This window comes from Meles meles, chromosome 15 (genome assembly GCF_922984935.1).
Source record: "Meles meles chromosome 15, mMelMel3.1 paternal haplotype, whole genome shotgun sequence".
Taxonomy (NCBI): domain Eukaryota; kingdom Metazoa; phylum Chordata; class Mammalia; order Carnivora; family Mustelidae; genus Meles; species Meles meles.
In genome coordinates, this window is record NC_060080.1 from 59983949 (window position 1) to 60009151 (window position 25203).

A 25203-nucleotide genomic window follows, 5' to 3' on the forward strand; every position below is an offset into this window, starting at 1 on the left:
AATAGAGCAATAAATCAGGATTTTTAAAAGTCTGCTCCACCGAGGGACATCGCTCCAGAGGCTAAACTGGGGTGAAGCCCACATGGGGTCAGCGTGGCCCCAGGTCCTGCGGGGTCACAGAAGGAGTGGGAGTGTCTGAGTGTCGCAGAGCTCGCAGGTATTAGAGCGGGGAAGCCGGCTACAGAGACAGAGCCGTGGAGTGAGCTCTCAGCTCGGGGTTACCTTGAACCGGTCGCAGGTTGGGTGAGCTCGGAGCGCGGCCAGAGGCCAGGGAGACGGGAGTGATTGGGCTCTTTTCTCTGAGGGCGCACTGAGTAGTGAGGCCCTGAGCTCTCGGCTCCTGTGGGCTGAAGACTGGGAGGCCGCCATTTTCATGCCCATCCTCCAGAACTCTACGGAAAGCATTCAGGGGACAAAAGCTCCCGAAAGCAACCTGAGTGGATTACTTAGCCCGGCCCCTGGTAAGGGCGGTGCAATTCCGCCTCAGGCAAAGACACTTAAGAATCACTACAACAGGCCCCTCCGCCAGAAGGTCAACAAGAAATCTAGCCAAGACCAAGTACACCTACCAAGGGCAGCAGCAGAATTCCAGAGAAGGAGAAAGCAAAGCACTGAACTCATGGCTTTCTCCCCACGATTCTTTAGTCTGGCGGTTAATTTAATTTTTTTTATATTTCATATATTTTTTCTTCTGCTAAATTTTTTAAAACTTTCACCCTTTCTTTTTTAACATTTTTAAACTACTTTATCTAATATATATATAATTTTTCTTTTTTGTATTTTTTCATTATTGGATTTCTTTTTTTAATTTCTTTTTTTTCGGAACTTCTTTATATCTTTCTCCCCCCATGATTTGGGGTCTTTTCTGATTTGGTTAAAGCGCATTTTCCTGGGGAATTTGCCACCCTTTTAGTATTTTATTTGCTCCTTCGTATACTCTTATCTGGACAAAATGATAAGGCAGAAAAACTCACCACAAAAAAAGGAACAAGAGGAAATACCGAAGGCTAGGGACCTAATCAATACAGACACTGGTAATATGTCAGATCTAGAGTTCAGAATGATGATTCTCAAGGTTCTAGCCAGGCATGAAAAAGGCATGGAAGGTATTAGAGAAACCCTCTCTGATGAGATAAAAGCCCTTTCTGGAGAAATTAAAGAACTAAAATCTAACCAAGTTGAAATCAAAAAAGCTATTAATGAGGTACAATCAAAAATGGAGGCTCTGAATGCTAGGATCAATGAGGCAGAACAAAGAACTAGTGATATAGAAGACCAAATGACAGAGAATAAAGAAGCTGAGCAAAAGAGGGAAAAACAACTACTGGACCACGAGGGGAGAATTCGAGAGATAAGTGACACCATAAGACGAAACAACATTAGCATAATTGGGATTCCAGAAGAAGAAGAGAGGGGAGCAGAAGGTATATTGGAGAGAATTATAGGAGAGAATTTCCCTAATATGGCAAAGGGAACAAGCATCAAAATCCAGGAGGTGCAGAGAACCCCCCTCAAAATCAACAAGAATAGGTCCACACCCCGTCACCTAACAGTAAAATTTACAAGTCTTACTGACAAAGAGAAAATCCTGAAAGCAGCCCAGGAAAAGAAGTCTATAACATACAATGGTAAAAATATTAGATTGGCAGCGGACTTATCCACAGAGACCTGGCAGGCCAGAAAGAACTGGCATACTATATCCAGCTAGGCTATCATTGAAAATAGAAGGAGTGGGGCACTTGGGTGGCTCAGTGGGTTAAGCCACTGCCTTCGGCTCAGGTCATGATCTCAGGGTCCTGGGATCGAGCCCCGCATCAGGCTCCTGCTCAGCAGGGAGCCTCCTTCCCCCTCTCTCTCTGCCTGCCTCTCTGCCTACTTGTGATCTCTCTCTCTGTCAAATAAATAAATAAAATCTTAAAAAAATAATAAAATAAAATAGGAGAGATAAAGAGCTTCCAGGAAAAACAAAAACTGAAAGAATTTGCAAACACCAAACCAGCTCTACAGGAAATATTGAAAGGGGTCCTCTAAGTAAAGAGAGAGTCTAAAAGTAGTAGATCAAAAGGAACAGAGACAATATACAGTGACAGTCACCTTACAGGCAATACAATGGCACCAAATTCATATCTCTCAATAGTTACCCTGAATGTTAATGGGCTAAATGCCCCAATCAAAAGACACAGGGTATCAGAATGGATGAAAAAACAAAACCCATCAATATGTTGCCTACAAGAAACACATTTTAGACCTGAAGACACCTCCAGATTTAAAGTGAGGGGGTGGAAAATAATTTACCATGCTAATGGACATCAGAAGAAAGCTGGGGTGGCAATCCTTATATCAGATCAATTAGATTTTAAGCCAAAGACTATAATAAGAGATGAGGAAGGTCACTATATCATACTCAAATGGTTTGTCCAACAAGAAGATCTAACAATTTTAAATATCTATGCCCCTAACGTGGGAGCAGCCAACTATATAAACCAATTAATAACAAAATCAAAGAAACATATCGATAATAATACAATAATAGTTGGGGACTTTAACACTCCCCTCACTGAAATGGACAGATCATCCAAGCAAAAGATCAACAAGGAAATAAGGGCCTTAAATGACACACTGGACCAGATGGACATCACAGATATATTCAGAACATTTCATCCCAAAGCCACAGGATACACATTCTTCTCTAGTGCACATGGAACATTCTCCAGAAGAGATCACATCCTGGGTCCTAATTCAGGTCTCAACCGGTATCAAAAGATTGGGATCATTCCCTGCATATTTTCAGACCACAATGATCTGAAGCTAGAACTCAATCACAAGAGGAAAGCTGGAAAGAACACAAATACATGGAGACTAAAGAGCATCCTTCTAAAGAATGAACGGGTCAACAAGGAAATTGAAGAATTGAAAAAATTCATGGAAACAAATGATAATGAAAACACAATGGTTCAAAATCTTTGGGACACAGCAAAGGCAGTCCTGAGAGGAAAATACATAGCAATACAAGCCTTTCTCAAGAAAAAAGAAAGGTCTCAAATACACAACCTAACCCTACACCTAAAGGAGCTGGAGAAAGAGCAAGCAAGAAAGAAAGAACAGGAGAAGAGAAATAATAAAGATCAGAGCAGAAATCAATGAAATAGAAACCAAAAAAACAATAGAACAAATAACAAAACTAGGAGCCGGTTCTTTGAAAGAATTAATAAGATTGATAAACCCCTGGCCAGACTCATCAAAAAGAAAAGAGAAAGGACCCAAATAAATAAAATCATGAATGAAAGAGGAGAGATCACAACTTAACACCAAAGAAATAGACAATTATAAGAACATACTATGAGCAATCTACACCAACAAATTTGACAATCTGGAAGAAATGGATGCATTCCTAGAGACATATAAACTACCACAACTGAACCAGGAAGAAATAGAAAACCTGAACAGGCCCATAACCAGTAAGGAGATGGAAACAGTCATCAAAAAATCTCCAAACAAACAAAAGCCCAGGGCCAGACGGCTTCCCAAGGGAATTCTACCAAACATTTAAAGAAGAACTAATTCCTATTCTCCTGAAACTGTTCCAAAAAATAGAAACGGAAGGAAACTTCCAAACTCATTTTATGAGGCCAGCATCACCTTGATCCCAAAAACAGACAAGGATCCCATCAAAAAAGAGAACTACAGACCAATATCCTTGATGCGAAAATTCTCACTAAAATACTAGCCAATAGGATTCAATAGTACATTAAAAGGATTATTCACCACGACCAGGTGGGATTTATTCCAGGGCTGCAAGGTTGGTTCATCATCCACAAATCAATCAATGTGATACAACACATTAATAAAAGAACCATATGATACTCTCCATAGATGCTGAAAAAGCATTTGACAAAGTACAGCATCCCTTCTTGATCAAAACACTTCAAAGTGTAGGCTTAGAGGGCACATACCTCAATATTATCAAAGCCATCTATGAAAAACCCACTGCAAATATCATTCTCAATGGAGAAAAACTGAAGGCTTTTCCTCTAAGGTCAGGAACACGGCAGGGATGTCCATTATCACCACTGTTATTCAACATAGTACTAGAAGTCCTAGCCTCAGCAATCAAACAACAAAAAGTAAAGGCATCCAAATTGGTAAAGAAGAAGTCAAACTATCACTCTTCGCAGAGGATATGATACTCTATGTGGAAAACCCAAAAGACTCCACTCCAAAACTGCTAGAAATTGTACAGGAATTTAGTAAAGTGTCAAGATATAAAATCAATGTACAGAAATCAGTTGCATTTCTCTACACCAACAACAAGACAGAAGAAAGAGAAATTAAGGAGTCAATCCCATTTACAATTGCACCCAAAACTATAAGATACCTAGGAATAAACCTAACCAAAGAGGCTAAGAATCTATACTCAGAAAACTATAAAGTACTCATGAAAGAAATTGAGGAAGACACAAAGAAATGGAAACATGTTCCATGCTCCTGGATTGGAAGAACAAATATTGTGAAAATGTCTATGCCACCTAAAGCAATCTACACATTTAATGCAATCCCTATCAAAATCCCACCCATTTTTTTCAATGAAATGGAATGAATAATCCTAAAATTTATATGGAACCAGAAAAGACCTTGAATAGCCAAAGGAATATTGAAAAAGCCAAAGTTGGTAGCCTCACAGTTCCAGACTTCAAGCTCTATTACAAAGCTGTCATCATCAAGACAGCATGGTCCTGGCACAAAAATAGACACATAGATCAATGGAACAGAACAGAGAGCCCAGAAATAGACCCTCAACTCTGTGGTCAACTAATCTTCGACAAAGCAGGAAAGAATGTCCAATGGAAGAAAGATAGCCTCTTCAATAAATGGTGTTGGGAAAATTGGACGGCCACATGCAGAAAAATGAAATTGGACCATTTCCTTATACCACACACGAAAATAGACTCAAAATGGATGAAGGGCTTCAATGTGAGAAAGAATACATCAAAATCCTCGAGGAGAACACAGGCAGCAACCTCTTCAACCTCAGCCGCAGCAACGGCTTCCTAGGAACATCGCCAAAGGCAACAGAAGCAAGGGCAAAAATGAACTATTGGGATTTCATCAAGATCAAAAGCTTTGCACAACAAAGGAAACAGCAAAACCAAAGACAACTGACAGAATGGGAGAAGATATTTGCAAAGGACATATCAGATAAAAGGCTAGTGTCCAAAATCTATAAGGAACTTAGCAAACTCAACACCCAAAGGGCAAATAATCCAGTCAAGAAATGGACATAAGACATGAACAGACACTTCTGCAAAGAAGACATCCAGATGGCCAACAGACACATGAAAAAGTGCTCCACATCACTCGGGGAAGTACAAATCAAAACCACAATGAGATACCACCTCACACCAGTCAGAATGGCTAAAATTAACAAGTCAGGAAATGACAGATGCTGGCAAGGATGTGGAGAAAGGGGAACCCTCCTACACTGTTGGTGGGAATGCAAGTTGGTGCAACCATTCTGTAAAATAGCATGGAGGTTCCTCAAAAAGTTGGAAATAGAGCTACCCTACAACCCAGCAATTGCACTACTGGGTATTTACCCTAATGATACAAACATAGTGATCCGAAGGGGCACGTGTACCCGAATGTTTATAGCAGCAATGTCTACAATAGCCAAACTATGGAAAAAACCTAGATGTCCATCACAGATGAATGGATAAAGAATATGTGGTATATATACACAATGGAATACTATGCAACTATCAAAAGAAATGAAATCTTGCCATTTGCGACGACGTGGATGGAACTAGAGGGTATCATGCTTAGTGAAATAAGTCAATCGGAGAAAGACAATTATCATATGATCTCCCTGATATTCGGAAGTGGAGATGCAACATGGGGGTTTAGGGGGGTAGGAGAAGAATAATGGAAACAATATGGGATCGGGAGGGAGACAAACCATAAGTGACTCCTAATCTCACAAAACAAACTGAGCGTTGCTGGGGGAGGGGAGGAGGGAGAGGGGGATGGGGTTATGGACATTGGGGAGGGTATGTGCTATGGTGAGTGCTGTGAAGTGTGTAAACCTGGCGATTCACAGACCAGTACTCCTGGGGATAAAAACACATTATATATTTATTAAAAAATTAATTAAAAAATAAAAAAACAAGACAGGAGTTTGTTAAATGAAGTGAAAGTAAGATAGGAAAGAAAATGCCATTATTCTAACATTTATACAGCAATTTGTGGCTCACAAGAAACTCTTCCTAACTCCTCATTCTAATCCTGAGTGTTGTAAATAATTATTTCCATTATATAAAGAACACCATGGCTCAAGGATGTTAAGTAAATCCCATTGGATCATATCTATCTTTATACAGTGTCTGACACAGAGATCAACATAAACTAATATATAATACTGCATAATTATGTACTTTACTGCTTCTTCCAGGGTGTAGATTTACGATGATGATACTAAAGGGTCTTACTGGCTAGATGTCAGGTGGATATAAGCAGTATACAAAGTGCCAAAAAAATCATTTTATTCTCGAATGCATATCTTTCTGTAAAGCAGTAACTAACCAAGTAGCAAAGAGTAAATACAATGCAAAATGTAAAAAGAAGACAAGGATGACAATGACCTACACTTGAGACATGAGGCCCTAAACACATAGCTTTGACAGCAAATTGGGCTTGCATCCATGAATCTACAGCACTGAAGCAAATGGAGAAAGAGTTCTTAAATGGGCCTAGCACAAAGGTGCCAACTAAAAAATCATCCAGTCTTTCTGGTAAATAGGCCTATTTGCTTATCATAAAGCTTCAACCTGAAGGGCAGGCATCTAATTTAACACACATCTAGGGATCTATGGAAATAATCTTCAAGTATGGAGACTGGGAGGAACTACTTTGTGTTCTTTTGCCTCATTTCAGGTTACTAATACCTCCTGGAAGGGAACCATGCATTTGTTTGGCATCCCAGTTTTTGTAGCTGCCATCCAGGGGATACCCTTTGATCACCTACCACTGGTGGCCACCAAGGCTTACATCCAGAATGACTACAACAAATGGAGAAAGAGTGCTTAACCAGCTACCCTGATGAAAAACAGAGAGGCAGTAGACTAAAATGCTTAGTCTTTCTGTGAGAAGTCTATTGGTGTATCTTCTTGGCTGCACTCTGAGGGACAGGCTTTTAATTAAATACACATCTAAGAACCAACTCTATCCTCTCCAGACATCTCAGATGGTGGGCACTATCTTCCTGCTCTCCCTCTGCCTCACACCAGGTTGCTGGTGTTTCTGAGAAAGGAGTTGTCTCCATGTCTAGTGCCCCAACTTCTGTCTGCTGCCCAGAGGACAAAACCCTTGATATCCTGATTCTGTCAGCCAGTGGGACCTGCATTCATAGGCTACCACCTCAGGATTCAGTGCAGAGGGAAAGACAAAAACATTCCCATCTTCCCCTCAAAGAGATATGTTTGCATACTTTAAAAGCTGCTGCCTGAGGATCTGGCTTCCAATCTGTCTGAATCTATGAGGCCAACCAAGATCTTTTCCTTTGGGATACTGACAGGTCTTGGCAAACCCTCAACTACTTATAGCCATTAGGAACGTAGTAGGCCGCTTAGACAGGCACAAAGGTTTGAGATATTGGTTGAGATGAAGATCATTCCTATATGAGACTGCTGCTTCAAGACAGGTAGAAATAGCTGCTTTATCTAATGCATAGAAACTAACACAAGGAAATGAAGAAAGAGAGGACTATGTTCCAAATGAAAGAACAAAATCAAACCTCAGAAAAAGATTTTAATGAAACAGACAAGTGATTTGCCTGATTCAAAGTTCAAAATGACAGTAATAAAGGTGCTTACCAATCTTGGGAGAAAAATGCATGAACAAAGTTAAAAATTTTAACAAAGAGAAAATATAAGAAGGTGCCCAAGAGAAGTCACAGAACTGATAAATATGATAACAGAACTGAAAAATACAATAGAGGAATTCAGCAGCAGACTACGGATAAGAAAGGATGAGCAAACTCAAAGACAGGTCAACAGAACTCATCGAATCAGAGCAACAAAAAGAAAAAAAAAAAGAGAGAGAGAGAGAGAGAGCGAGAGACCAGAAAACTTAAGGGGCTTATAGGAGAACATCAAGTGAACCAACATTCATATTATACATGCCCCAGAATGAGAAGAGTCAGAAAGAAAGGGGTAGAAAACTTACATGAAGAGATAAAAGCTAAACGGCCCTACTCTTGGAGACCCACTCCAAAACACATTATAATTAAATTGTCTAAAGTTAAAGACAAGGAAAGAATTTTTTTTTCTGGCAATTGGTTCAGCCTCACATCTATGTAGTTTTGTTCTGTTTTTAACTCCAGCTAGTTAACATACAATGTTATATTGGTTTCAGGTATACAATATAGTGATTCAACAATTCTGTACACTACTCAGTGCTCATCAAGATAAGTGTACTATTAATACCTTTCACCTTATTCACCCATCCCCCTATCAACCTCCCCTCTGGTAATGATCAGTTTGTTCTCTGTAGTTAAAAGTCTGTTGTTTTTTTTTTCATTAATTTCAATTCCACATATGAATGAAATCATATATTATTTGTCTTTCTCTGACTTATTTCACTTAGCATTATACCCTCTATTTCCAACCATGTTGTTGTAAATGGCAAAATTTCATTCTTTTTATGGCTAAGTAATATCCCATTACACACACACACACACACACTACATCTTCTTTATCCATTCATCAGTTGATGGACACTTGGGCTGCTTCCATAATTTGGCTATTATAAATAATGCTGCAATAAACATAGGGGTACATCTACCATCTTGAATTAGTATTTTTTTATTTTGGGGGTAAGTACCTGGTGGTGGAATTACTGGATCATATGGTAGTTTTGTTTTTAATTTTTCAGGAAACTCCATATTGTTTTCTACAAAGGCTGCACTAGTTTACATTCCCACTAATAGTGCATAAGGGTTCCTTTTTTTTCACATCCTCACCAACACTGTTGTTTCTTGTATTTTTTATTTTAGCCATTCTGACAGAAGTGAGGTGATATCTCATTATGGTTTTGATTTGCATATCCCTTAAGATGAGTGATGTTTAGCATCTTTTCATGTCTGTTAGCCATCAGGATGTCTTCTTTAGAGAAATGTCTATTCATGCCTTCTGCCCATTTTTTTTTAAGATTTTATTTATTTACTTGACAGAGATCACAAGTAGGAGGAGAGGTGGGCAGAGAGAGAGAGGACGAAGCAGGCTCCCCGCTGAGCAGAGAGCCCGATGTGGGACTCGATCCCAGGACCCTGAGATCATGACCCAAGCCGAAGGCAGAGGCTTAAACCACTGAGCCACCCAGGCTCCCCTTCTGCCCATTTTTTAACTGAGTTGTTTTTTGGTGTTGGTTCTATCAGTTCTCTATGTATTTTGGGCATTAACTCTTTTTCAGATAGGTCATTTGCAAATATCTTCTCCCACTCAGTAGGTTGTCTTTTATAGTTTGGTTGGTTGTTTCCTTTGCTGTGTCGAAGCTTTTTATTTTGATACAATCCAAATAGTTTATTTTTGCTTTTGTTTCCCTTGCCTCAGGAGACATATCTAGAAAGATATTGCTATGGCCAAAGTCAGAGATTTTATGGCCTGTGCTCTCCCCTTCTAGGATTTTTATGATTTCAGGTCTCCCATTTTGAGTTTATTTTATGGTATAAAAAAGCGGTCCAGTTCCAATTTTTTGCAGGTTGCTGTCCAGTTTTCCCAATACCATTTGTTGAAAAGACTGTCTTTTCTCCATTGCATATCCTGTCACCTTTGTCAAGGATTAATTGGCCAAACTTGTAGGTTTATTTCTGGGTTTTCTATTCTGTTCCATTGATCTGTGTGTCTGTTTTTGTGCCAGTACCATACTGTTTTGTTTCCTTCAGCTTTGTAGTATAACTTGAAATCTGGGATTGTGATACCTCCTGTTTCTGTTTTTCTTTTTCAAGGTTGGTTTGGCTACTGATGGCTTTTGTGATTTCAAACAATTGGGGGATCATTTATCCTAGTTCTTTGAAAAGTGCTGTTGGTATCTTGGTAGGGATTGCATTAAACCTGCAGACTGCCTTGGGTAGTATGGACATTTTAACAATATTTGTTATTAAGACAAGGAGAGAATCTTAAAAGCAGCAAGGAAAAAAAATTCATTATACATAAATGAAAGCCCATTACAATCAAAATTGTTGAGTGGAAACTTGGCATGCAAGTAGGGAGTAGGCATAATATATTGAAAATACTGAAAGAAGGAAACTGCCAACAAGAATACTCTACCTAGCAAAGCTGTCCTTCAGATTTGGCTGGGCAGGGGGTCAGGGGGGGAGAGGGGGATGATGTGGTGTGGTGTGTGGAATACAAGATTTACAGACAAGCAAAAGCTAAAGGAATTATTGCCCCTAGACCAGTCTTACAAGAAATGTTAAAGGAACTTTTTTTGCTGAAACACAGGATACTATTAGTAATAGGAAAATGTATAAAAGTATAAATCTCACTGGTCAAGGTAAATACATAGTAAAATTCAGAGTAATCTTATATTGTAAAGGAAGTTGGTTATTACTTACAAATCTAGTATGAAGATTAGAAGACAAAGGTAATAAAAATACCTACAACTACAATAATTTGTAAATGAATACTGAAAAACTGAAAGATGTAAATTATGACGTCAAAACATAAAATGTGAGAGGGGGAAAAATAAGATTTAAAATGTATCAATTTAAGATAGACTTTTATATATGTGTGTGAAATAATATATATGTGTTGTTTTATGTAACCCTCATGGTAATCACAAAGCAAAAGCCTATAGATACACAAAAGATAAGAGGATTCTAAGTATATCGCTACAGAAAATCATTGAATCACAAAGGAACAGAGCAAGAAAAATGGAAAGGAATGATGAAATCTTAAAAACAGCCAGAAAACAATTAACAAAATGCCAATAAATACATACCCATCAATAACAGCTTTAAATGAAAATGAACTAAACTCTCCAATACAAAGACACACAGTGGTTGAGTGAATAATACAAAAATCCATCTATATGCAGTAAGAGACTCATTTCAAATGTAAGGACATGCAAAATGAAAGTGGAAAAAATATACTCCATGTAAATGAAAACCAAAAGAAAGCTAGGGTAGGTGTATATATAGCTGATAAAATAAACTTTAAGACAAAGAACTACAATAGGAGACAAACAAGGTCATAAAATAGTGATAAAAGAATGAATCAAACAAGAGGGTATAACATTTGTAAATATTTATTCACCCATCTAAATACATAAAGTAAACATTAATCGACATGAGGGGAGAAATAGACATCAATTAAAAAATAGGAGAGGACTCGGGCACCTGGGTGGCTCAGTGGGTTAAAGCCTCTGCCTACCGCTGAGGTCATGATCCCAGAGTCCTGGGATCAAGTCCCACATCAGGCTCTCTGCTCAGCGGGGAGCCTGCTCACTCCTCTCTCTCTGCCTGCCTCTCTGCCTACTTATGATCTCTGTCAAATAAATAAATAAAATCTTTAAAAAAAATAGTAGAGGACTTAAATTCCCCATTTTCATCAATTAGATCATCCAGACAATCTATTTAAAAAACATTGTACTTAAATAACACGTTAGAGTAGATGGACCTAACACACACATACAGAACATTCTATCTAAGCAACAACACACAGTCTTAAGTGCACATGGAACATACTCCAGGAAAAATCCTATGTTAAACCACAAAACAGTCTTAAAAATTTTAAGAGAACTGAATCATATCAAACATTTTTTTCTGACCCCAGTGGTATGAAACTCAAAATCAATTATAAGAAGAAAAGTGGAAAACTTATAAATATGTGAAGATTAAACAATAGTCTGCTGAACAACCAAAGAGTCAAAAAAGAAACCAAAAAAAAAAAGCAGAAAATATCTTGAGAAATTTGAAAATGGAAATACAACACACCAAAACTTATGAGACGCAGCACAAACAGCTCTAAGAAAGAAGGCAAAAATGATAAATGCCTTCACTAAGAAACAAGATCTAAGAAACAACCTAACTTTTCACCTCAAGGAATTAGAAGAAAAACAAACTAAACCCAAAATTAGTGAAAAAGAAAAGGCAATAATGAGAGCAGAAATAAATGAAATGAAAAAAATCAGAAATGAAAAAGACATTACAATGGATATCACAGAAACCTTTATAAAGAATGAACAACCAAAGCCCAACAAATCGGAAAATCTGAAGAAATGGACAAAGCCATAGAAACATACAGCCTACTAAAACAAATCATCAATATACAGAAAACCTTCAATAGACCAAAAACAAGTAAGTAGATTGAATCTCTAATCAAAAATCTCCCCCACTGGACGACTGCCTTCGGCTCAGGTCATGATCCCAGACTCCTGGGATCGAGTCCCACATCGGGCTCCCAGCTCCACGGGGAGTCTGCTTCTCTCTCTGACCTTCTCCTCGCTCATGCTCTCTCACTCTCTCTCTCTCAAATAAATAAATAAAATCTAAAAAAAAAAAAATCTCCCCCAGAAGAAAAGTCCAGGACCAGATGGCTTCACTGGTGAATTCTACCAACATTTAAATAAGAATAGTAATTCTTCTGAAATGCTTTCAAAAAAAGAGCAGAGAACATTTTCAGACTCATTTTATGAAGGCAGCATTACCCTGATACCAAAAGTAGACAATGACACCATACAAAAGAAAACTACAGATGCCAATATCTCTGATGAACTCAGATGCAAAAAACTTCAACAAAATATTTGCAAACTGGGGCGCCTGGGTGGCTCAGTGGATTAAGCCGCTGCCTTCAGCTCAGGTCATGATCTCAGGGTCCTGGGATCAAGCCCCGCATCGGGCTCTCTGCTCCGCAGGGAGCCTGCTTCCTCCTCTCTCTGCCTGCCTCTCTGCCTACTTGTGATCTCTCTCTCTGTCAAAAAAAAAAAAAAAAAAAAAAAAATTTGCAAACTAAATTCAATAATAACATTAAAAGGATCATTCACCATGATCAAGTACAATTTATTCCAGGAAGCAAGGGATGATTCAACATTTGTAAATTAATCATTGTGATACCCACATTAACAAAATGAACAAATGATTATCTCAATATATAGAAAAACCATCTGACAAAATTCAACATCCATTTATGATTTTTTTAAAAATCTCAAAAAGTGGCTTATAGAGGGAACATACCTCAACATAATAAAGGCTATGTATGACAAGCCCATAGCTAACATTATCCTCAATGGTGAGAGCTAAAAGCTTTTCCTCTGAGATCAAGAACAAGACAAGAATGCCCATTCTTTTCATTTTATTCAACACAGAATTGGAAATCCTAGCCAGAGCACTTAGGCAAGAAAAAATAAATAAATAAAAGGTATCCAAATTGAAAAGAAAAAACTAAAACTGTCACACTGTGCAGATGACAGGATAGAGAAGACCTACACTCCACCAAAAAGCTGTTAGAATAAACAAGTTCCATAAAGTTGTAGGCTACAAAATCCATATACGATCCATGTTGTTTCAATATACTAATATTGAACTATCAGAAAAAGAAATAAAATAATCTGATTTACAACTGCATCTAAAATATAAAATACCTAGGAATAAATTTAACTGAGGAAGTGAAAGATATACACACTGATACACACTAAAAACCATAAGGCATTGATGAAAGATTGAAGGTGACACAAATAAACTGAAAGATAAGCTATGATCAGATTGGAAGAATAATGTTAATATGTCCATATTATTCAAAGGAATTACAGCTTAATGCAATCCTTTTCAAAATTCTAAAGGCATTTTTCACAGAAAAAGAATAAACAATCCTAAAATTTGTGTGGAAGTACAAAAGATCCCAAATAGCCAAAATAGTCTTAAAAAAGAAGAACCAAGCTAGAGGTATCACACTTCCTGATTTTGAGCTATATTACAGAGTTACAGTAATCAAAACAGTATGGCACTGGCATAAAAAAAAAACCAGACACATAAATCAATGGAAAAGAACAGAGAGCCCAGAATTAAATCTAAGCATATATGATCAATTAATTTACAACACTGGAGACAAAAATATACAAAGAGTAAAAGACAGTCTCCTCAATAATTGGTGCCAGAAAAACTGTCACAGCTACATACAAAAGAATGAAACTAGATCACTATCTTATATGCACAAAATAACCTAAAATGGATTAAAGACCTGAACATAAAACCTGAAACTGTAAAACTCCTTAACAAAATACAGGCAATGATGGGGCATTTGGGTCGTTCAGTCAGTTAAGTGCCTGCCTTCAGCTCAGGTCATTATCCCAGCCATCCTGGGATTGAGCCCAGCATCCAGCTCCCTGCTCAGCCGGAAGCCTACTTTTTCCCTCTCCCACTCCCCCTTCTTGTGTTCTCTCTCTCTCTCTCTGTCAAATAATAAAATCAAAAGGGAGGGAGGGAGAGAGGGGAAAATATAGGCAATGAGAGCCCTTGAATCTGACACTAAAAGTAAAGTCAACAAAGACAAAAATAAATAAGTGGGACTATATTAAATTAAAAAGCTTCTGCATTTTGCCATCACCAAAATGAAAAGACAACCTCCTGAATAGAAGGAAATATTTACAAATCATGTATCTAATAAGGGGTTAATATCCAAAATATATAGAGCTCAACAACTCAAAAGCAAGCAAACAACCCAATTAAAAATGGACACAGGGTCTAAGTAGACATTTTTCCAAAGATGATATACAGACATCCAACAGTACACAAGAAGGTACTCAACATCAGTAATCATTTAAAAAAATGCAAATCAAAACCTCAGTGAGAAATCATCTCACACCTGTAAGAATGATTACTAGCAAAAAGACAAGAAATAATAAGGATTGGCAAAGATGTGGAGAAAGGGAACCCTTGTACACTATTGGTGTGAATGTACACTATAGAAAACAAGATGGAGATTCTTCAAAAAATTAAAAATAGTACTACTGTTTGAACCAGCAATTCGACTTCTGTGTATTTGCCAAAGCAAATAAAAACACTAACTTGAGGGCGCCTGGGTGGCTCAGTGGGTTAAGCCGCTGCCTTCGGCTCAGGTCATGATCTCAGGGTCCTGGGATCGAGTCCCGCATCGGGCTCTCTGCTCAGCAGGGAGCCTGCTTCCCCCTCTCTCTCTCTCTCTGCCTGCCTCTCTATCTACTTGTGATCTCTATCAAATAAATAAACAAAATCTTTAAAAAAAAAAAAAAAAAACAAAACACTAACTTGAAAAGGTATCTGCACTCTCATGTTAATTGCAGCATTCACAATAGCCAATACACGGAGACAACCTAAGTGTCCATCAATGATTGAAAAATGAAATGTGGTATAAATACATAAGGGAATATTATTTAGCCATAAAAATCAAGGAAAGCTGTCATTTGTGATAATGTGGATGGATCCTGAGGTCACTGTACTAAGTGAAATAAGTCGGACAGAGAAAGACAGATACTGTATTATCTCACGCATGTGGAATCTTAAAAAAACAAAAAACTCGGGGCGCCTGGGTGGCTCAGTGGTTTAAGGCACTGTCTTCGGCTCAGGTCATGATCTCAGGGTCCTGGGATCGAGTCCCGCATCGGGCTCTCTGCTCAGCGGGGCGCCTGCTTCCCTCTCACTCTCTCTGCCTGCCTCTCTGCCTACTTGTGATCTCTCTCTGTCAACTAAATGAATAAAATCTTAAAAAAAAAAACAAAAACAAAAAACTCAAGGGACACCTGGGTGGCTCAGTTGGTTGGGCAGCTGCCTTCGGCTCAGGTCATGATCCCGGCTTCCTGGGATCAAGTACCACATTGGGCTTCTTGCTCGGCGGGGAGCCTGTTTCTCTCTCTGCCTCTGCCTGTGCTCTCTCTCTCTGACAAATAAATAAAATCTTTAAAAAAGAGTTGGGAGAAATGGGTGAAGATGATCAAAAGGTAGAAACTTCCATTTAGGGGTGCCTGGGTGGCTCAGTCAGTTAAGCATCTGCCTTCAGCTCTTGTCATGGTCCCAGGGTCCCGGGATCAAGCCCTGCATTAGGCTCCCTGACATTAGGCTCCCTGCTCCTCAGGGAGCCTGCTTCTTCCTCTCCCACTGTTTATGCGTACTCTCTCTCTCTCTCCCACTCTCTGAAATAAATAAATAAAATCTTTAAAGAAACTTCCATTTATAAAATAAGTCATAAGGAGGGGCACCTGGGTGGCTGAATGGATTAAACCTCTGCCTTCAGCTCAGGTCATGATCTCAGGGTCCTGGGATCCAGCCCCGCATTGCCATTGCATCGGGCTCTCTGCAGGGAGAGAGCCTGGAGCCTGCTTCCCCCTCTTTTTCTGCCTGTCTGTCTAACTACTTGTGATCTCTGTCTGTCAAATAAATAAAGTCTTAAAAAAAATAAGTCATAAGGATATAATGTACAGCACGATGACTGTAGTCAATAATACTGTACTGTATTTCCGAAAGGTGTTAAGAGAGTACATATTAAAAGTTCTCATCACAAGAAAAAAAATTATAACTGGTATTAGATATTAACTAGCCATACTGTGGTGACCATTCCACAATATAGCAAATCATTTTGTTGTACACCTTAAACTAATATGTTATAGACCAGTAATACCAACTTTTTAAATGTATTAAAATTTTTAAAATAAAAATATCCAAATTGTTATTAAACATACATAAAATTTATCCAAACTTTCATGTCAAATTTATAAAAGTTTATAACTGCCTCTACTAATTTTTTTCTATCACAAATTATTATTCTGTCAGTTGTCTTTTGGTTGGGTTGTCAAGAATTAATGAAAGAACTGAGATCTGTATTTCCACATAAATCTGAAATAGATATATTTTCTGATCTCAAACTAAGTTCTAGTAAGGGTAAATAACTGTCCCAGTTTTAGCACTTCGAGTCCCAAATCCTTGGAAACCATTCAGTCCCGGAATATCAGAACAACTGGCCTCCCTAATTCCAACAGCATTTTTCAGACCTAAATACAAATGCCAAGTATATATCCCTATTTCAAAATCTATCAACTGTGCAATTGAGGAGCTTCCCAGAACAGCAATTGGAAATGATTAATCTGCAATGTAATAACTTGCTAAAAGGCAAATATCAAGAGAAGAATCTAACAGAATTCTATAACATATGATGCTGCTCATAGACTGGTGTCAGTTTCTGGTAGTACCTACCAGTTTGAAAGGACATTTTCAAAGGTGAAATACACAAAATATCAACAGAGATCAACATTAACAGAACATTTGCAGTTGAGTATGATAATAGAAAACACTAACCTCAATTAAATTGAACCTCAATTAAATTAAATGCTTTCTCCACATTCCCATTAGATGTGTATCACACAGAATACTCAATTATAATTTAAATTTTATTAATAAAAACTTATAGAACTTTTCTCTCTTGATCTATAAGTACTTACATAATATCTTCAGTTTTGCCTCTTGGCCTGCAAAGCCTAAAATATTTGTTGTCTGGCCCTTTACCTAATGGGGACCTTATTGTGACTAAGACAAATATAGTTAAGAGATGGGGACTGTTACAGTTGACAAGAAACTAAATGAAGCAGTAACCACTGGTTTTTATGAGAAAAATAAACAGCAGTGGTATATATTTAAAAGACTAACATACCAGAGTCAGAAGCAATCACTTCATTACACCAATCTCTTTGGATGTCCTAGAATCTAAATCTTAGACCTTAACCCTTCTGCCATGAAAGATAATTTTCCTTTACGTAAAAAAAAATGGCATGGATTCAAGGAAGATTGATAATGACTAATACCGCGAAACTTGGTGTCTATTTTTAAAAGTTTTATAAAGTTTTTTAGCTCAAAAAATGTCAAGATTCCAGACATAACGATTTCTATTTAAAACTACAGAAAGTACCCTGGGCTGTTTTTAAAGTCCAAGGAAGATTTTTTTTTTTTAAATAATAAATTAAAGCAGGGTAGGGGTTTTTTGTTTGTTTGTTTTTTGTCTTTAGTTTTGTTTAGTCATAAAAATAATTTATTGACTACTGGGAAGAGAGACTGTTGAACAACTTTGTAAGAGAGACTTAACTTTTACATTCCTAAAGATCAAGAGAATAATGATCTTACTGTAGGATTTATATTTTTATCTACTTGAAGGCAAGAGCCATCTACTCTTAAAAAAATTCAGGGGCGCCTGGGTGGCTCAGTGGATTGGGCCTCTGCCTTCGGCTCGGGTCATGATCTCAGGGTCCTGGGATGGAGCCCCGCATCGGGCTCTCTGCCTGCTTCTCCCCTCTTTCTGCCTGCCTACTTGCGATCTCTCGCTCACTGTCAAATGAATAAAATAAAAAAAAAAAATCTTAAAAAAAATTCAGATGTCCTATGAAAGCATTACAATTCAGATTTCACAGCATGATATGGAAATAGCATATTAGAAGTGTTACACAATTTCTGAACTATAGAACTAAACAAAACATCCCAGTCTATACACAAATATCCCAAAATAGCAAGTAATTCTGAATTAATGACAGACAATAACGTGTATTTTTATAGAAATACAACTGTCATCAAAGCATTTCTTGGTGCTAAGACTACAGGGAGGAGTACAGTAAAATGCTGCTGATAAGCTTTAGAAAACATAATTTACTGGGAAGGTAGACTAAATAAAGAAAGAAAGTAAATAATAAGTTAACATAAGCATAGTGCCAAATGAGTGGTATATGCGTGCATGCACTAATAGCTATAAGAGAAACACATAACTGGTACTTATAAATACCCACCAATTATACAAAATTACTTGTTTCAAGGATGAGAATATGTAAAATAATGTCTATCTAATATGTATCAATAATAAGAAATTAAATTGTAGCACTATCACATAGCTTTTCTCTCAGCCTAATGGCATATAAATTTAAGCAAAGATTTCTCTTTTAAAAGCATCATTTGATATTCTAAACCAGGGTCAGCAGGTATATTGTTGTTATGAGAGCAAATAACCCACAAATACTATATTCTTTCCCACTGAGAAGGGGGAATAAAAGGCCTTATAAACGTTCTCAACACAATTCTCTAGGTAACCACTACTTATCAACTAGAAGTGGCACTTAGATGAAACTTACTTGCCATGCAGGTTTTAAGGTATCATTTTAAGAACCAAAGGAACAACATAGACATAGTCTACTCATTTGACTTCAGTTAAGATATTAGCCCTAAAGGTATGTATGACAATCACTGGAATATTTTCATACTTTTTGTTTTGGCTGTTACTATCTCTTGAGTTTTCAGTATTTCAACCTGGTTTAAATTAGGATTATTTTAAGTATTTCTCTTTCTACTAGGGCTATAGTAAAAGGTTCTGTTAACAATTTTCATTACAGGCCCTTATTAGATTTAAGATAATTAATGTTGTGATATTTTATTTTTAAAGGAGAAAAGAAAGAAGACTGCATAGAACAGGTAAAACACTTCCTCTTAACGTTTATCACTAGACAATTCCAAAAGAAAAGCATAGTATACATGATTATTTTGAACTCAGAAAAAGATGCCTACTGGTATACATTAACTGGAAAACATTTTTCTAAATAACTATTCAGGTTTTCAGTATTTTAAGATTATATATTAAAAGTTATTCTGTAAAATAAAACAGTACATAATGGAATATGTACAAATGAAATTATATGTGGAATTTGCTACATAATAATCCAGTGAGGAGAAAGGAGGAGGGATATACATGAATTAAAGTTACCATGAGTTGAAAATTGATGAAGATGGATGATGGGTAAAATAGCAGTTTACATACACCATTTTCTCTATTATGTTTGAAACTATCCAAAATTAAGTTTATTTTTTATTTAAATTTTACTTAGTTAACATACAGTGCAATACTGGTTTCTGGAGTAGAATTCAGTGATTCATCACTTACATAGAACACTCAGTGCTTATCACAACAAGTGCCTTCTTTAATCCCCCCATCACCCTTCTAGCCCATCCCCCTCCCACAACACCTCCCTCCATCAACCCTCAGATTGTTCTCTATCATTAAGAGTTTCTTATGGCTTGTTTCCCTCTATCCTTTTTCTCTTTTTCCCCTTCCCTTATGTTCATCTGTTTTCTGCCTTAAATTTCACATATGAGTGAGATCATATGGTATTTGTCTTTCTGACTTATTTCACTTAGCATAATACACTTTAGCTCCACCCACATAGTTGCAAATGCCAAGATTTCACCAAAATTAAAAGTTTAAAAATAAAAGGTTTATAATAATGACAAGGGTCTCCAATTCATTTTTATTTTTTTATGTATAATTTTTATAAATAATGCATGTGGGGTCCCTCTCCATATTCTGCCATTAACATATCTAAGTTCATTTTGAAGACTATTATACCAATTTCAAAAAGGTTAGGTGTAAGTCAGAGAAGACCTCATAATTTTATTAAAAGTTTACAGTGGATTACCATAGTAACTGATTCATTATGAAACTCCTCTCGGCTCACAGCCTTGCAATAGTAAGTGGACTAGATTGGAGCCCTGGGCCATAGGCCATAATTTTCTGACCCCAGGTTTAGAGTAATGAGTTGATGGCCCAACAACCTCCACACACCCAATAAAAGAGAGAAAGAGAGAGATTAAAATCTAAGAACTCATGGATTTTTAGGTGCTTGATATGTTTGAATCCCCTGTAGTCATTATCAGCTTTGATGTGCCAATTGTCTCCCTTCATCTAGGCTCCTTTGTCCTTTTGCTATGGATCAATTAGTCTTTGGCAGCTGCTTTACTTTTATGATGCAAGATGTCCCAGACTCTCATATTCCCTGCTTTAAATGTAGAACCTACTATTTCTCCATTTTTATTTTCTCTAGGGTTTTATAGCTTTTAGGCTTTTTCAGTGAATACAAATAAAACTTTTTTTAAAATATGTAACAGTTATTTCCAACTTAAAATTAAGATTAAAAAAGTTTATTTCATTGCTTTGTGTTTTGTCTTGCAGCTCTTTAGCTTTATGCAAAAAATCTTAGCCCTTGAAGATACTAACATTTTCTCTTTTAACTAAATATCACTTAACTGAAACTGCTTCCACTTAGTCACCAATGACCTCCAAACTGCCAAACCAATTATTACTATTTAGCTCATCAGTACTTTCTATACTAGCACTATGGACTGTGCTCTTCATCTTGAAACATTCAGCTTCCATTACACTCAGTTCTTTTACCTTGTTATTTCATTTCTATCTCCTTCTATGGCTTTTTACTTGCCTTTAGCCTTTTCTTCTTTAACAGATCTATAATATTATCCCTTGACGTTTTTATCAACTCTCAAAAATCAGTAGCAGAGAGACATAATTGCTAAAACCCCGAGTTTCAGACTGATAAATCCTGTTCCTGCGGAGGTATTGCCATACTGGTAATTGTCCCCTCTGTGAAGTACCATAGCATCCTGAGCTTCTACCACAATAAATGTCACTTTTTATTATACCTTCTGGTTAACTGTTTCTCCCACTACACTGAAAGGTTCTTAAAGGCAATATTTGTGTCCCTTTTGCTCACCATCTAAATAGCAACAGGTATGGAACTCTGTAGTCAATACCGTTAAATACAAATGAACAAATAAATATCTCTTTGACTAGATAATATTTGTTAAATGAAAAATTTCCACAGACAATTTACTAACATAGGAAGCTTTTATTTCAAATGATTCATGGATCAGGCAGCATCCAGTCTGGTAGTTAGAAAGGAAGTCCAGGAGCACCTGGATGCTCAGTTGGTTAAGCATCTGCATTACACTCAGGTCCTGATCTCAGGGTCCTGAGATTGACCCTCATTGACCCCCTGCTCCACAGGGAGTCTGCTTCTCCCTCTGCCTCTCTCTCTCTCTCTCTGAACAAATAAATAAACGAATAAATAAATAAATAAAATATTGAAAAAAAAAGGAAAGGAAATCCAAAAAACTGTAAAGGGAAGAGTTTTTTTTTTAATTAATTTATTTCAGAGAAAGAGTATGAGTATAAAGAGAGGCACAGAGAGGAAATCTTCAAACAGATTCTCCTGTGAGTGTGGAGCTGGACTTAGGTCTCAATCCCAGGACCCATAAGATCACAGCTGAGCTAAAACCAAGTAGAACTGACTGAGCCACCCAGGTGCCCCAAGGCAAGAGATATTTACAGCACTAAGTGAGCAGGAACAAGGAAGTTATACTGGGCATTTGCTAATTGGATTAGTTTCCTTATATGGAGCAAAAGGAAGTTTTGGAGCAGGGTTAGGTAACTTGTGCTAAGTAGACAAGCACTAACTAGTTGACATATGCCTTCTTTTTCTGGGAGGGCCACACGTAGAAACTTAGTTAAATTGTGCCTTGCTGATGTCAAGTTTAGCATGAGTGATTTCATCTCTGGTTGCTTTAACATATCTGAAACATAACATATCCAAAACCAAACTCATTGTTTTACCCTCCAGACCCAAATCTACTCCTCTTATATGGTATTTGTCACTCTTGATTCCCTATAATCTACTCACAACTATTAAAACTAATCATCAAGTTTTATTGATTATTGCTCCTAAATATTTCTAGAGTCTAGCCCCACTATAATTCAGGCTGTGGGTTTGGTTTTTTTTTTAAGATTTTATTTATTTATTTGTCAGGAGAGAGAGAGAGAGAGAGAGAAGAGGGAGAGCATAAGCAGGCAGAGTGGCAGGCAGAGGCAGAGAGAGAAGCAGGCTCCCCACTGAGCAAGGAGCCCGATGTGAGACTCAATCCCAGGACCCCAGAATCATGACCCAAGCCAAAGGCAGCAGCTCAACCAACTGAGCCACCCAGGCATCCCTATAATTCAGGTTTTAATCATCTCCACCTGGAATACTACTTCCTAATTAATATCCTCATCTTTAGTCTATCCGCCCCCTACTGCCACCACTACCTCAAATCTCGCCTCCACGAAGCTGTGAGAGTGATCTACCTATCACTCCCCTGACTAAAACGCCATATGATAAAGCCTAAGCTACTTATTATGGTATGTAAGACTCTCCATTACCTAATATGCCTGGTTCAGTCAGTTAAATGGCCAACTCTTGATTTTGGCTCAGGTCATGATCTCAGGGTGGTGAGATCAAGCCCCATGTCAGGATCTGTGTTTAGCAGGGAGTCTGCTTGAGATTTTTCTCCCTCTCCCTGTGCCCCTCCCCCTGCTTATGTGCTCTAAAATAAATACATCTTTTAAAAAAATAACATATATTACACCAGTATTATTATAAATTATCTATCTTCATCAGTCTTTTACCCAAACACTTAAAGTTCATATTCTGCTTAGGCCTAAGCTATTTTCTGGTTAAAGTAAGGAGTGGCACTATATTTAATCCTTACTTATTTTAACCATAACTTAGTTTTAGGCCTCATCAGAGTATGTACTTCAATTCTAAGAAAATTCTTTGGATAGAATCTGCTGGGTAATATATAGAGAGATCCAGGGTGTAAAGTTTTCTGATGCTTTGAATCAGCTAGCTGTCAAAACCTTTGTTACTACAGTAGCTACATTTTTCTCAAGTAGTATTAGTACCTATTTACAACTTTTTAAGAAAAAGTTTGTTCTTCAGATTTCCTTATTCACATTCTCTTTTGTGAAAAACCTGAAAAAGGAATTATGTTCCCTGTCTTAGCTTGAAGTAACTACCATCTGAAGAACAATTAGTCTTTCTGAAAACAAAAAGAAGGCAATTCCACAACTGCTTAACTCCTCCTTACCTTTAAAGTTTATAGATCATCTTCACAGTTATCTTACTAACCTCAGATGCCCTGCAATTTAGTACATTATCCTTTGATAGATATAGTACACTTTAAGAAGATTCTTACCCACTTTCTCCAGAACTATTTTAAGAAACACATTTAAACAGATCTTAGCTGAGATACCATTAAGAGTCAACCACAGTGAAGAAAAAACAAATTCAAAAATTCTTGAATGGTTAAAATGACAAATTTTATAATGCACATTTCACCACAATTAAAAAAATATAAAGAAATAAACCACTAAAGGTCTAGCTGGCTTCTGGGAAGATTTTGGGAAGGATTTGTACTGACAAAAGCTGATGAAAAGAATTTGAGTTCTCCATTAAACTTTAATAGACAAATTTGAAAGAGGTTAACTTGGGCTTGCATGTTGGAATACACTTCTAGGTATGGAGCATATCTCTTGTTCCCTACCACCAACTTCAGTCATAGACAAATAGGTATTAAATCATATAGTCATATACCTATACTGTCTGGCCTGTACTACTCATTGGCATACTGTCTGGAAAAAATCTTAGACTTAGAAATGCCAGAAACTCATTCTTTTAATGTGGAATTATGACAGATACACCAATCTGCTGTTTATGTTGCTCTTTTGGCCCTTCTATCATCCAGAAAGGTTGATTCCAGCCAGAAGAGAGTAGTACAAATACAAATAGAACAGAAAGTATATTTGTGTGTGTCTCTATATTGTCAATATGTAAATACTGGGAATATATATACACACACACATTTACATACACACTTATGTGTAATATAAATGTATATACATGCATACATATATTCATGTACTTGCATTTTTATTTATATGTAATAGATACATATATTTACATATAATATACATACATATGTATATATACATATATATTTACACACATATATCAATATTTTTACATATTGACAATTACCCACTTTAGTAAAGAGCATCTTATATAACTGAAGTTTAAGTATGCAATTTCTAGAAGTGTGATAAAAATAGCAAGTTTTCTGTTCATTGATACTATCATAAAGTTTATTAATCTACTTGATGGATAACAACATCTTCAAATATTTGTTGAGATATGGTAAGTGCTAGTCTCATACTTACATCTTTCATCCAAAGAAAAATTTTTTTTAAAAATGTTTTTAAGTGGGGGCGCCTGGGTGGCTCAGTGGGTTAGAGCCTCTGCCTTGGGCTCAGGTCGTGATCTCAGGGTCCTGGGATTGAGCCCCACATCGGGCTCTCTGCTCAGCAGGGAGCCTGCTTCCTCAGTCTCTCTCTGCCTGCCTCTGCCTACTTGTGATCTCTGTCTGTCAAATAAATAAATAAAACCTTTAAAAAAAATGTTTTTAAGTGTATCAACATATTACCTAAAGTAGAGAGTTAGATAAACCATTAGATAGAAAACAGAAGTACTGGGGCGCCTGGGTGGCTCAGTGGGTTA

The 25203-nt window shown here is 37.2% G+C and overlaps 1 protein-coding gene across 9 annotated transcripts in view; it reads left to right on the forward strand.

Moving 5' to 3' along the window:
* Positions 1–25203, forward strand: part of LOC123925775 (WD repeat containing planar cell polarity effector) — a 473517-nt gene that overhangs the window by 442493 nt on the left and 5821 nt on the right. For all 9 annotated transcript variants that reach the window (XM_045979285.1, XM_045979289.1, XM_045979283.1 and 6 more), the window contains one exon: positions 19434–19462. In XM_045979285.1, coding sequence (XP_045835241.1) covers positions 19434–19462 — 29 coding nt within the window. The remainder of the gene's footprint in view (positions 1–19433; positions 19463–25203) is intronic.